Raw genomic sequence first — 15343 nt, forward strand, 5'->3', positions numbered from 1 at the left:
GATGACTATTTCAGGTTGAGATGACTTCTCATGTTTGTTCTGAGAATAGAACCATTTCCTTTCAACATGTTATATACATAGTCTCCTTACATGTTTAACCTGAAATGTCCTCAGTAGGAAGTTTTGAACCCTTGGTCCCAGCGATCTGGGGAGGTTCTGGAGACTTTGGGAGGTGGAAACCAGATGAAGGCGGTAGGTCATTGGAGGAAGTTTTCAGGGATATGCTATTCCCCCCCCCAAACCCTACCTGTTTCATATCTCTAATGTAAGCCACATCCACCACACACTTTTGCCTTTATGATATGAGTTTCTGCTTCCACGATGTTAGGAGTCAAGAATTCTTAAGCTGCTTCAGTCAGACATTCTGTTACAGCAGTGCAAAGGTTAATAAACCCTACCTAGCTTTTGATGTTCTGGCCTAAGAACTATTGCTAGCTTATGATGTGAAATTTTAATTGTCTCAGCTAGACTGACTTTTGCCACTGTGAGGGGTATGTATGTTTCTAGTTAGCACAGGTTAGTGTGGAGATCTGTTGGCAAACCAGGATCTAGAACTGGGAGACGACCTGCTACTCCCAGCCCAGTGGCCTTATCAGGACTGGAGTGATGCTCAAACCCACAGTGCATTTCTGTATGTTCTTATTTAGAAGGACATTGTTACTTCTAGCACATCTCACTGTATTTTCTGCTTATTATTATTTTTTGTTTTTACATCTCAATCAAAGTTTCCCCTCCCTCTGTTCTTCCCAGTACCCCACCCCCCTCCATTCTTTCTCTTCAGATACAGGCAGGCCTCTCATGAATATTAGATAGCCATGGTATATCAAATCTCACTGTATTTTCAAATATGTCCATTTCTTTCATGACTGTAAGGCAAGCACTCTGCTGGAAGTTTTCAGATAAAATGACCACCATCAAGATCCACAGGAAGCTGCTCCTCACTCCCTTTGGCTGAGGCTAAATTGGAACACTCATGAAAATGTGGTACTTCTGTGAAATAGCTATTAAGTAGATGATGGCAGAAGGGAAAACTATATATTTCTATTAGGAAACTCAAACCTGCTTTAAAGGCAGTAAGACGCCTTCAGAAGTTATACTGAAAGATGTTGCATATGGAGAAAAACATGTAATCCATGACAGAATATGATGAGAATGTAGACAGTTTATGCTTGTGAGACAGGCTATACATTTTCGGAGGACTTGTAGTTAAGAACATAAGCATTCATGTTCATTGCCTGGGCTAGTTAAGGTCACATTCACTGGAAAAGCAGAATTCCAGACAGATTACAAGTACACCAACAACACAAACTCTTCAGCTCTACTGGAATTGGATGATGAAATTTCTAAGCAGTTAAGAAGGGGGATTATAACATCATGTTGAGATCAGATTGTCAGAAGCATCTTTTTTTAGGTACCACAAAACCAGAGTTCTGAAATCTATCTTAACATTTGTAAAGCAAGACAAAACTAAAAACTGTTAAGAGCTATGGGAAGCATCCCTAAAATGGTCAAAATGAAGTTGAGTGCAACTTCAAGGAATAACAGTGCACTGACTTAAGTGGTGATGTTCGAGAAAAAATTCAGCAGTGTTTCCATGGGGCATAATCTCTCCCTCTCAAGGCAGCCCTGGGCCGCACTCTTAACAGGATATATGCCTGTTACTGCTTAGATTTGAGGTTAAATGAAAGGTGAAACCTGCATTTACCTGGAGGGTGGCCACCTTTTCTTAACATTGGAAACACCATTGCTAGCAAGCTTTAAGGCAGGAATGAAAGAACCAGGTATTGCTTACTCTAAGTGGCTGCCAAGTCTGAGACACCGAAGAAGTATGTAAACTACATAGCTTGCAGCTGTTTCATCTCTTTACCACTATGTTAAGAACTGCTTGAAATAATTTCCTTCTCATCCATAAAGATTATAAATTATACTACTTAAAAAGTTTGGCTAAAGACAATGTAGTGAGAGTATGATGAACATAAGAGCTACCGATAAGTAGACATTAATAAGTTGTGCATCCTAGTTTTGAATAATCAAGATAGGTAAATTTATAAAGATTAAGCATTACCAACTTTGGTTGGCTTTAGTCTACATTCATTCATATTTTTGCTCTTATGGTGCTGAAGACCAAGCCAACTAAGCAGTCAGTTAAGATGTATCCTCAGCCTGCAGCTTTTTAAAAGTCCAAGGATTATCTGTAAATTTGTCTAAATCTTAAAAGGACAACAGCTATTTCAGGCCCAATTTGTTTTTGAGACATTAAGAAGCAAATTTTAATAAGCACCAAAGAAGCAATAGTCCATAGAAAATAAATGTTGGACTCAGTCATGTATTGACCTTGCCCCCCAATGCAGCCTGCAGCCAGCAGATCAAGACCCTTAAAGTCATTGAGAAGAGCAGTCCCACTGCTCAGCAAATCACAAGCACATGTCTGCTCCCAAACACTCTGAGGGAACCTGGTGTGTCTTTGTGAAGGAGCAAACCCAGCTCTGTGTTACTTTGGATCTCTCTGGCCTGCTAGACTTCTTAGTGAAGCCAGTAGCTCATTACTCCAAATCTGTGGAAAAGCCTTGAGAATTAGACCCCAAGAATGTATATTCCCACCCCCACCCACCTTGAATCCCCTGAGCCACCCAGATCCTCAGGGACTTATCAGGCAATCAAGACTCTGTCTGACACCTCTCCATCTTAGATTTATTCATTGCTTACCGTAACAAATAGCCTTCTAAACTACAGGAACAAGCATGAGTGACAGGAAAGCATTTGACCGACACTTTCTTCATCACCCAGTTGTCATTTTTGAGAGAAAAAGAAATGATGACTGGGAAATTCTGGAGTCTGGAGCAGAGCAAGAAAGGATGGGTATATGAAGGAAAGCAAGCATGCAAATGTGCATGAGAGCACATGGGTGTGTAAGAGCATGTGTGAATATATGTCAGAGTATGTGTGTGTGTAAGAGTGTATGTAAGACTGTGTCTGACTGTATAAGAGCATGTGTGTAAAAGTATTTGTGTGAGGGTGTGTGTAAGAGCATTGGTAGTACTCTTAAAAATGCACGTTATGTGTGTGACTGTGTGTATGTGAGTATGTAAGTGTGTTAGGGTATGAGTGTGTAACATGTTTCTGTCAGCATAGTATTGTTGTAACTCAATACCCAAGGGAATTAGCTTGTAAAAGAAAAAGGTTTATTTGGGGCTCAGGATTCTATAGACCCAGTCCAAGATCAGCTTCTCCATGGCTCTGGCCTTTGGCAAGTCAGGCCCAATTTTTAAAAATGAATGTAATTTTACAAACCCCACCCAAAGCATGTTAACTATGTGTTGAGTCCCAGTTTGACCCAAAGAATGTGGTAGAAACCTCTGCCTTTGTTGTCACTCTTGCCAGAATGCTGTTGCCTCTTTGTAAGCATCAGTTCTCGAAAGGGCTATGTAAGGCATTCCTAAATCTAATCTGTGAAGACACCACCATATAGACTATTCATCCCCACCCATCAACACACTTCTGCTGTCAGATGTGCAAATAAATTTTGTTCTTGGGCCCCAAACTGTTAAAATGATCAGACACATAGAAGTTCCAACAGAAAGATCCAGATGAAACAAAAAAGCCCAGAACGTACTGTTGTAATAGAGAACAGACTAATTGCAGGTTTAAAAGGTAGAGAAAATGCTGTTGGAGACTGCAAATGTGGAGGCTTATGTCTAAAAACAGCTAAAACAATTTGCCACACTAGCAAAACTGCCATGCTTGCTGAGGTTGCCAGGATATGTTCAATGTATGTCAGCTGGTTTATTTTTAGCTGTTTTGGTGAGACAAGATAAGTCAGAGGAAACAAATCCTAAATGTTAAGTCTGTGAAAGTACCTTAGCTAAAATAAAGGACTACTCCGAGTTGAGCTCAGCAAGCTGAAGATTTTGAGTATGGATGTCGTGTGGTCATGATCAACATAAAAGTCACTGTTAGGTCAGTATGCTTAAATCACTAATGTTTATAATTTGCATTAAAAGTGCAAACTAGACGGGCTGTGGTGGTGCACGCCTGTAATCCCAGCACTTGGGAGGTAGAGCCAGGTGGATCTCTGTGGGTTCGAGGCCAGCCTAGGCTCCCAAATGAGTTCCAGGAAAGGCACAAAGCTACACAGAGAGACCCTGTCTCGAAAAACAAAAACAAAACAAAAAAAAAAGTGCAAACTATATTATATAGGTTCCATTACCCTCTTTTAAACATGGGACAAATGAGGAGTCAGTTTATGGAAGTCTATCTAAAAATCATATCTGAGACTGAATGTCAGGCATTCTAGCTACAAAGCTCATATTGCTTCTACTTATGAAAAAACTAAGAACTCAAAGAATTTAGGTTCCTGGAAACGTTCTGTTTCTCTTCTAACAAAAATCACTTTAGTCTTCACTTGCTTTTGAAACATATATGTGAACAGTGACAAGATGAATATGAACGCACCATGTAACAAAAATAATCAACAACCACAACTAACAATAAAGATCAGTATTAAGGAAAGAGATTTAGTGTGTCACAACAATAATTCCAATAATTCCACAGAATAATAACCATATATTAAATCTGAAGAGCATTAATTAGGTAAAATGGCCTTAGCAGAGTCAGACACAAACACAACTGTTAAAGAATACAGTCATTTGTCACACTTATAGTATCTGCAGAAAGATGTCATCAAAGGATAGAACAGAAACATATGAAATCATTTGTTCATTTATTCATTAATGTCAAATTCAGTATTCTATACACTATGTTTATTCCATTTTCGTTCTATTGGAGTACATATTTATAAAAATATCCAACTTATTTTTATGAAGAAATTAAATATTTCTGAAAAAAATCAAATCATTTTATTACTGCTCTCTAGCAACAACCCTGAAAACACTCTTTCCAATTAACTAGCTACTTCAGTACATTTGCTCAGTGCCAAATTCTAAAGTCTAAGTTTACATGGTTCTCTTCCACAGAACACCGCTTCACTGTTACACAGGATACAAACAACATTTTTGCAATAAACATGTTTCTCTTTGATACAGAACAATTTTTTTCACCCTTCCCAGCAATCACTCAAATAGATTAAAAATGTAACCTTCAAAAGGCACACATATTTACATTTTCAATTCTTTATTGTCTTAAAATTGTACAGGTCCTTTACAATACACCATTTTGTTATTTAAATAACCTCTAAATGTTAATGTACAATGAATATCTTTTTTGAAGCTCAATCATGAATTAACAGTTCATCAATATGATTATTTTGAACAGTCCTAAGAGCTGAGAAGTCTGAGTCCTGCACTTGAAAATATCAGTGGTGCAGACTTTTCTTCCCTGGGAGACCAGATGATCTGTGTGGAAAGTGCTTTTGAAGATTGCTCATTATTTATGGCCGATCTTAAAGTCAGTCAAATTACATTGTTAATTTTTTGAAATATCAAAGGGTATTTAAAAAAAAATTAAAGAATTTGTGTTAGCAGTCTTCTGAGGCAAACTCAAAATTACGATTATCTGCATGCAATAACACTTCTCTTTCTTTAAATAGCTTGGAAGGATTTATACATTTTATAAAGAACATGTTAAAGAGTGCAAGGACTCTTGAGTTCACAACAGGACAAATGCTGGTAACAACAACACTGGTATCTATTCAGCTAATGTTTATTAACAGGCAATTAATGAGGCTAGTCACAAGCCATAGTGCAGGCTTTGCCCTTGGAGAACATTAACTAGTTTGGTCCGCATTTCTAGTTATTTGGGTGGAAACAAAACAAAACCATTTTGATTCGGCCAAGAATTTTGATGAATTTATTGTTCCTAAGATGTATCCACTTAAAAGGTAAATGCAGTCCACCAATGAAGCATACTGTCATGTTGACTTTTGTTAATAAATGATGGCCGGTTGTTTTGGAGTGATTTATTAGCACTAGAGGACAAATCAGAAAATAGTATCAGATGCAGATTTCTTCTGTGGCTATACTTTCTTATTCCATGACACAGCTTTCACTCTGTAAAACTTTGTCCCCAAAGGAACTTTAAATCTGTTTTGTGCCTAAGAGGGAAAGAAAAAAATGGAATCACTGAATGGCTGAATCAAATTATACAAGTCCCCTTCAATCATACTGCTTACTGCTATAATATTGGGGAGGAGCTCTTGACTAAGTGATAATATACTGGGGAACTAACATTGGCGTAGCGGGTATTATAGCTACCCCCTCTCTCTAACACAGTCTTACTATATACCCGTCATGCCCTGGCATTCACTATGCAGACTAGACTGGCTTCACATGTGTAGCATCCCTTCTGGCCTTGCTTCCCAAAGACTGTGATTACAGGCATATATATTCAAAGCCCAGGATGGCTTGGAACTACCTAGCCTTCTGTCTCTGTCTTAGCTTCTCGATTGCTTCGATTATAGTATACTACCAATCCTGGCTTGTGAATTTCAGTTTAGCCTCCAAATAAAGACTTGAGGGCATCTTTCAGCAATGGGGTAGCATATGGAAATGAATAAAGACACAGAGTTCACTGTTGCTAGCAGTTATGTCGTGTGCTTTTAACATGAATTACACTAGCTGTTGGTAATCTACCTCTTCTATCTAAATATAATAGCAATACTTATAAGATTTCTGGCCAGACTCAATTAAATAAAACTCAAGCTCTAATTAAACTGAGCAAAAATCTCAAAATACTAGTAACCATTTCCATACAATAAAATTCCTAGGTTTACTATTATAGGGTATAGTTCTTACCTTTTTGGCTTGACAATATTCCTTTTCCATTACTTTTCCAAGGACCCAGGGTCTTCTAGATGCACCTGAAGCTAGTGAATAAATTGTTAATTTATTTTTCAAAGTTCATGGGAATAAAAGAACTGCAGAATCAAAATAGTAATGGTGGTCTCACACGAACATGTAAGACTTTTAAAACCATTGAAATCACTGAAACTAATTTTTTCATTTACTGAAGGAAAAAATCTGTTGTACTTCCTAACATGTGCTTTTAAAGATACTCCTTTAATGAACACTAGTAAACTAAGTAGGCATCATGAACAATTAATTAACTCAACACTGCCACCTACTGAAGGAACAATGATGGTGACCTCCACTTCTCAAGGGGTCTAAGTGAAACAGCCTTCTGAGTGGCAGCCCTTCAGTGTGGGTTGGAACCTACAACCAGTGTCCCTAGCACAGCAATGTCAAGACAATTGGGATTCAGTAAGAAACTAATAATAAAAAACAAATTAAGTCCTGAAGTGGACTTCCTGTACAGAGAGACCGAGAATGACAGAGAGTACAAGAACAATAATGAGGAGGAAAGCCCTGTCTTTTAGAGTTAATTATAATAGTTATGCACATTTCCAGATTTACATTTTTAGAAATACATATGAAATAATACAAATAAGGCAAATTGTAACAGACAAATCTGTGTCAATATCTGAATTTTTCTTGTCTTATGAATCTTTATAGGTTTTAAAAAATCATTTTCAGCTAAAAATGTAAAAAGCTGGGATACAACTTAGACACAAGTCACTAGATTTGATCCCCAGACTGTGAAAAACAAAAGTCCACCAAGTAAATAAAAGTTTAAACAAGTAAACCAAGAATAAGGCCAGAAGAAAGATGAAGCCAGGCATAGAGCTCCATGACTGTAAATCCAGCACTGGGAAGGTACAGAGAGGTGGATCAGGAGTTTAAGACCAACCTCAGATGCAGGACAGTTTGGGGCCAGCCTGGGACACATGAGACTTTTTGTCAAAAAGCCAAACATAAATAAACAATAAGAAAAATGCTACAAATTTCAAGGTGAAAATAAGTTGTATGTTTATCTTCTCACTTTTCATGGTTATCTAGCTACTGTCCATCCCGCAGATATTCTAAATAGCTTATCCATCAAAAAGCATGATGGAGTAGTCAAATGACACGGCCCTAGCCCCCAAATGGTTTTGTTTTGTTTTTTTGTTTAGAGGCCATTCCAAACAAGAACATCAGTTCATATGGGTAAACTGACTTTTTTCTTTTCTTTGTTTTCGAACAGGGTTTCTCTCTGTACCCCTGGCTGTCCTGGAACTCACTCTGGCCTAGAACTCAAGAGATCTGCCTGTATCTACCAGGGCAGGGTGTTGGGAATTAAAGGCATGGTCCACCACATCTGGCTTGGTAAACATTTTATAAGCAGTTTTAGTCTAATAATTCCAGAAAAACTATTGAATTCTTTAATGATCCAACAAATAATGGGCATTGTTACTCAGCATGTTTAACAAAGCTCAGTGTCTCTACAAAACAAATCTCACAAAACAACAATGATGATGATGGCTCAATGAACAGAGTGAATAAGGCAAGAAAACAAAATTATAAGTAGAGTAGGAAAGACACTACTTAAACTCCTTATCTGACAAACACGGGTAATATCTCCATGAACAAGTAACCATATGCTAATTGCCAACAGAATGAACTGACACTTTTGACAGTAATATTGCAATTAGGTTACATAATGGTTGAATACTTATACAGTCTGATCAGTTGATCCACTGTAGAACACTACAGTCAATTTTAGATTTAGCAATAGTCCATAAAAATTATGTAACTAATACAGAATTTTGTAAAAAAAAAAAAAAAATTGCGCAGATTTTCCTCCTAATAGCTTAATTTGTGTATCTAATACACAATAGGAGAATATATGTCCTCCACTCAAGATTAATACTTCAGAACTGTATGTGACACTTACCTCCCTCACCTGGTTTGAGGTCCAGGGCAGGAAGAGACTCTGAATGCAGAAAATACAAAGTAGGACTAACAGTAAACAACACATAATTGTCATGCCGCTCATCTAGGATGATGAGAACCAAATCTCCCACCTGAAAACTAAGGAGAGGAAGGTTACTGTCCTAGAGAGAGTTCATCACATGTGATACAAACTTGAGAATATCCAGCTGGCTCTGAATCTGTGGGTTCTATATCTACCGGATTCAACCGATGGTTCAGGCATAACTCCTGTGGAAAGGAAGCCTGTCTCTACACTGAGATGCTCGCCCAAGTCTACTTTGTCAATATGCTACGTGATACAAGTTAACACTATTTGTAATACATTTGCATTACATATTGTGAGTAATCTAGGGATGATTTGAAGTAGGTAGGATATGCACAAAGGTCACATACAAATACCGCACAATTAAATGAAAGGGACTTGAGGGGGTGAGAAGCTGTCACAGTGGATAGAAGAACCTGTTGACAGACCTGCAGTCCTGAGTTCAATCCCTGGAACCCAATGCTGGGGGCAATCTATGCATTCTGTGATATACACCCAGAGATGGCTTGATGGTTCCCCCAAGTCCCTTTCATTTAATTGTATAGATGTTTAAAGCAACTGCCAGCAATTTTTTTGCTTGTTTGTTTGTTTCTTTTTGAGACAGGGTTTCTCTGTGTAGTTTTGCACCTTTCCTGGAACTCACTTGGTAACCCAGGCTGGCCTCGAACTCACAGAGATCTGCCTGGCTCTTCCTCCCGAGTGCTGGGATTAAAGGTGTGCGCCACCACTGCCCAGCTGGCGGTAATTTTTAAAGACTAAAATTCTTAATAAAATTTTCATTATCTAATTAAAGAAAAGAGTTCAGAAAACAAAAACAAAAACAAAAACAAAAAATACTTTGTACCAGGTAGGAGAAATATATAGTAACAGGATAATTCTTCCTGTGTAATGTTTCATTTTATACCAAGAAACATCCCTGGCATTTCAATTCTTAAGTGTAACACTCTTCATTTCAAAAGAAAAAGCATCTGAACTAAGTCCATGTATTCAGTCAAGCTTCAGAAAGCCTCAGTACAGACCTTAAAGAACTGTCTACATGCACTTAGTAGTGTCTACATCTCAAAATGTACTCAAGATATTAACAGGTTCTGAAAATCAGCCTCAGATTTTAGTTGCCAGAGTAATATTATGTGCTTAGGTTTTTGCCAGATGATAAGGACAGCTATCAAGTTTTTTTCCCCTTTCCCCTTTTTTTTTGTTGTGAGCCTAGCCTTTTCACAGCTGAGCCATCTCTCCAGCTCTCCCTTCCCTTTCTTTGAGACAAAGTCTTGCTATGTGCGTACTGGCTGGCCTTTGACTTGCAGCCAGTTGTCTCTTGCCTTCACTTTCCCAGCATGAGGACTACAGGAGGATGCCATACGCATGGTGTAGGAAAAGTTTTAAACACTGCTGCAATGAGGGGTAAGAACTGTTTTGATTAAACACCAAAAGCTAATATAATAACAGGAGGTAAAGGGTCTTATGAGGTAGATGTGCTAAGCTTATCTCTAATGTTCCAAAGACCAATGATTTGATGCACAGCTGGTTAAGCACAGAGAGCCATCTTGCCATTTTATTAACCAAAGAAGATAAAACTGAGATCTGAGATGCTAGGGCCAGAACAGATATATAAGAACTATAAAAAACAGTAAACAAAACAAACACAAAAAACCTCAAACCAATTAACAACAAAAATCTATTCCAAATATTTAATTCAGAAGCTGGGTACTATAGTTTACCACTTTAATGCTAACATTTGAGGCAGCAAGTCAAGAAGATGCTGAGTGCCAGGCCAGCCTGGGCTACAAGGTAAGGCTCTTGTCTCAAGAAAACCAAATAAATAAGTGTTTAAAGTTCAGTAATTCTTGAACGACAGCCCAGGGTTCATGAACTGCTATGATGCTTTTCTTTATACTACAAAGCTCCTGCCAGAAAACCCACAGGAGAAACAATTACTTTTATGGGTTAATCTGTACAAGGAAAGCTATAATATTAAACTGTTCAAATGATGAAAATTTCAAAGTATACTCTGAATTTATAGCACATAAATAAACATAAAATGGAGGAAGCACAGTAACCTGAAATCAAGAACTTCCAATTTGAAACTAGGAAGATAAAGTTATTTTCAGAATAGACAGCGAAAGAAAAGCTTCAAGGGTTTTTTGTGTGAATGGTAGAACTGTAATGGAATGACTCAGAATATAGTCTCTGGGGCTCCAGGATAACTGTGAAAAACCTTTCTTTCCAATGAGCTTTTACACTAGCACTATGCATAAAGCACTTGGCTCAATGAGCATGGTCTAAATGATCGTTGTGATTATACCATTTTCAGTAAATAACAATTTGATTTAAAACCCACAAAATAAAAGTGATATACTTACTCTCGAATGGCTATTTTTTCAGAATGTCGTGAAGATACTGAGGACATGCTCTGAGACATCTGGTACAAAAGAAGGAACCATTCATGAGCTGCACACATCTAAAGTACTATCCTCAGAAAGGTCTGGTGACACACTTCAATCTGTGTTCAAGCTGAAAAGTCCACACTTATATAATATTTACGTTCAGTAAATTCAACAATGAAATCTAAATTTGGTGCACTAAATTTCATCCATTCCCTTCCAAACACTCATACGGAGCAGGGCTTAGGCAACAATGAAATTTACTATCTGACTAGGAAGGACTATCAGCTTTCAGAAATTTGATAAAATTAACCAGAAAAGTGATAAATATTCTACCAGTAAAGTTAAGACTGATCATCCATTTTTAATGCATGTTCAATCTTATACAGATTTCTTTTTTCTTTTTTTCCTGGGTATAAAAGATTTTAGTAACAAATCAAATTTACATGATTAAAAGCCTGGACTGACCAGTGAAGTATTGCATATACATCACACACTATGTAGTAGTAAGCTACCAACACAAATCTGCTACAGTAATTATCTTCGGACACTCCAAATGAAATTTGACTCTGTTATGAAAGATAACCATCAAGAGAAGTACGCTTCATCAAGTTTTCTTCCAAGCTCTGACCTAAGTTCATAGTTTTCTTGCTTGTGATCCCAGAGCAGGCAACATTTTCATTTCATCGACTCTATTCTTGTGTATTTGAAAAGCAGGGGTTATCCATCAACCACATGAACACTGTTCTCCATACCAGTTGAAGGAACCCAGCTTGGCACTGCATTTTGGGCACAGAAGCTGTCCGTCCATTACTCCCAACAAAGTAGCCTCTATCCACTGTACAGGTTCAATGAAGTAAGATGTACATTGAGCCTGACTCCCTGTGGTAAGTACCAAAGATGGCGCCCTTCTCGTGAGCAAAGGCTATTGGCCCATTTCTTTCATTATGATCCAAAATACTAGAACTTCTAAATAAATTGCACTAGAGGTATCGACTTCGTATCCCATTGCCTCATATAATTTCAGCTGCCATTCAAATCACTCATTCATCTTAGCTTCTGGCTTGAAGATATGAAGGTTTTCATAGGCTTTTTCAAAGATAAGCTGGTCAGTCTTCACTAGAAAGGCAGTGACCACAGCGACACTGCGACTGACCCCCGCAAGGCAGTGCACCAACACCGCACGTCCCTCGGCCCGTGACTGGCTGATGAAGGCCACGCAGCGATCCAGGTGGCTGAGCAAGTCGGTCTCCGGTTTGTCCAGCGCCGGCACGAAGAGGCTCCGGAGACCTTCGAACCCAGCCCCAGCCTGGAAACCCGGTTCCGAGTCGACCGTCCGCATGGCAGTGATGCCGGCCTCCATCAGGTGGTCTGGTTCCGCCACCGCCGCCGCCCCACCCAGATACAGCCCTGGCCGCACTTCCACCGTGTGCCCAGCCCGCGCTGGCGGCCGCAGTCCGGCGCTCGCCGCCATGGTTCAAGCCCGGCGCTTCCAACACGGCCCAGATTTCTTAAAAGTTCACTCTAGCCGGGTGGTGGTGGCGGCGCACGCCTGTAATCCCAGCACTCGGGAGGCAAAGCCAGGTGGATCTCTGTGAGTTCGAGGCCAGCCTGGGCTACCAAGTGAGTTCCAGGAAAGGCGCAAAGCTACACAGGGAAACCCTGTCTCAAAATAAAAAAAAAAAAAAAAAAAAAAGGTTCACTCTAAATAAGGGTCTAAGTCTGGAGAACAACATGTAAATATTTCTGTGTGAAGACAGTAAATAAGTGGGAAAGTGCACTTCTCTAGATACCAGGTCTGGATGCATGTGCTAACTCTTGGTCACATCGGAGTTTCTCTGCTTCTCTGGTTACTACTATTCTAGGTTCTAAAACAAAGCACTCTAAAAATGTTTCTTGAACCCTACTGCCCTATGAAAACAAAACAGCAAGATATTAGTGAAAATCTCAGCCAAATGAGGCTTATATTCCCTTGGGTAAAATAAAATGTATTGGGTAACATCTTTAAAGCCTTTTTAATTAGTAGTATAGGACATCTAATTTTTGTTGTTTGTATAATGGCAAAAGAAAACAGCAGAGGTGGCACATGCCTTGCTGGAATCACCACACTCTGATGACCTGAGTTCCATCCCCAGACCCATGTGGTGGCAAGAACTTATTTTGAAAGTTCTCCTCTGATTTCCATACTCACACCATGGTGGCACATATGCCTCCTTCTCCATTTAAATAAGTATTTAAAAAGATTAGAAAAGCATGTGTCCTTCAGGTGGAAGGTGACTATAACAAACTACAAACTAAAGAGACAACCAGAAACTCTTACCAGTCTTTGGTTTAACCGCTTGTTTTCTTCCTCCTTCAACTGCAATGTCTAGAGGGAGAGAAAGAGCCATGGGTTATCCTTCAGTGATTAGCACGGTTCTCATCTTCACACTGTGTGTGTCCAGAGTCTGTTCTAACTGTTCTGACCACTAACTACTTTAATGAGAATGAGAACACCAGCTATACTGTCCTAGGACTTACTTCCTCAAGTTTTCAAATTTTGTCATTAGCTGTAGAATTTAAACATACAATAAATATCTTCATTTATCCTCAAAGATTTGTTAGTTAAGAGGTGGAACCTGCACTTCAATGCATTGCTACATCTTGTGTGATTCTAAGGTGCTTAATACTGAAACAAGGAAAGGACACATATGAATAAAACGAGACATTTGACTTTGGACTGTCACACAGCTAAGCTTGTGTAGAATAAAGACCCACATGATGGCTTAAAAACATCTGTAATGAGATCTGGTGCCCTCTTCTGGCCTTCAGGGAGACATGCAGGTATAATGTGTGTGTGTGTGTGTATGTGTGTGTGTGTGTGTGTGTTATGATATATATAATATATATTTAATTGTATATATAATAAATAAATATTAAAAAAAAAAAACAGCCGGGCGGTGGTGGCTTTAATCCCATCACCAGGGCCAGGTGGATCTCAAAAAAAAAAAACCAAAAAAAAACCCTTCATGATCTAAAGAATGAAAGTATTTTGAAAAGAGAATGAACTCTCAATGGCTAGTTTCATGAGGATCTGCCAGCCTCTGTCCCCCACCCCATCACCATCACACCGGGGATATTAGACAAATGCTCTCATGTACCTAGCCTTACACTGAGCTTTCTACATTGTTTTATTTAACTGCCTCTCCTGAATATAAAATATATTTGGGTTTACTTCCCCCTGCAGGTCATGTTTCCACTCTGGATTACTTTCTATCATTTATGACTTCTAATTTAGCACGTTTATGCTTTGTCTTTTAAAATCACACTTTCATATAGGCTGAGAACAATTAGTAAAGTAGAGGTAGGTGGATCTCTGTGAGTTAGAGATCAGCCTTGTCTACAAAGTGAGTTCTAGGACAGCCAGTACTGTTACAGAGAAATTCCTTTCTTCAGAATTTTCTAACTTAATGAATTTTCAAATTTTTCTCTCTTTATTTTTGGTGTGTATGTGTATGTTTCTGTGGGTGTATGTATACTATTTTGTATGCAACTGCAAGGAAGCTCCTTATTGCCAACTTGTTTTGTTCATTTCAATTAATATTTATTAAAAACTTACTTCAATCTTCATTCATTTTCTTATATTCTTGCTCATCTCAAAAAAGATAATCTACTTTTGTTTTTGAATTAAATGTGCTGAAATTCTTATTCATCTTACACTGTTGATTGCTGAGCTGTTATAAAATGTATGCTTTTTACATACATAGACGCCATTCCCTGGGAAGTTACACAGTGAGATTTGACGTCACTGCTGACTGTTAATGGAGAACCAATGACAGAATTTCTCAACCTATCACAAAAAGACAATTTATAAAGCACACCTAGTGTTTTCAGAATGGAAAACATTTAATTTTGTTTTGTAGTTATCATATGAGACAAGCACTTCACAGAAAGTCTGCTCACCCGTTCTAGAAGCATGATCCTCTGTTTCTCCTCAGATAGCATGTTTTCTCTAAAGTGAGAGAATGATTGTTATTAAAGTATAAGCACTTTAAAACTTTGAATTGTACATTCATCAAGAAGATTTTAGAAGCTTAACCAGGCATAGTGGTGCACAGCTTTATTCTCGGCGCTTGGGAGGCAGAGGCAGGTGGATCTCTGTGGGTTCAAGGCTAGCC

The 15343-nt window shown here is 38.5% G+C and overlaps 1 protein-coding gene and 1 pseudogene across 3 annotated transcripts in view; both read right to left on the bottom strand.

The window, feature by feature from the left end:
- Window positions 1-4494: 4494 nt before the first annotated feature.
- Window positions 4495-15343, bottom strand: part of Rb1cc1 (RB1 inducible coiled-coil 1) — a 74806-nt gene continuing 63957 nt past the window's right edge. For 2 of the 3 annotated variants that reach the window (XM_036177535.1, XM_036177533.1), the window contains exons 19-24: window positions 15129-15177; window positions 13507-13554; window positions 11166-11224; window positions 8725-8861; window positions 6750-6820; window positions 4495-6049 (exon numbers count right to left, since the gene is read on the bottom strand). In XM_036177535.1, the coding sequence (XP_036033428.1) occupies window positions 5972-6049; window positions 6750-6820; window positions 8725-8861; window positions 11166-11224; window positions 13507-13554; window positions 15129-15177 (442 nt within the window). In that variant the 3' untranslated portion in view covers window positions 4495-5971. The remainder of the gene's footprint in view (window positions 6050-6749; window positions 6821-8724; window positions 8862-11165; window positions 11225-13506; window positions 13555-15128; window positions 15178-15343) is intronic. The other variant, XM_036177534.1, reaches the window with a different exon arrangement.
- LOC118577374 lies at window positions 11231-12744 on the bottom strand (annotated as a pseudogene).

The sequence above is a fragment of the Onychomys torridus genome, chromosome 2, assembly GCF_903995425.1.
Source record: "Onychomys torridus chromosome 2, mOncTor1.1, whole genome shotgun sequence".
Lineage (NCBI taxonomy): Eukaryota > Metazoa > Chordata > Mammalia > Rodentia > Cricetidae > Onychomys > Onychomys torridus.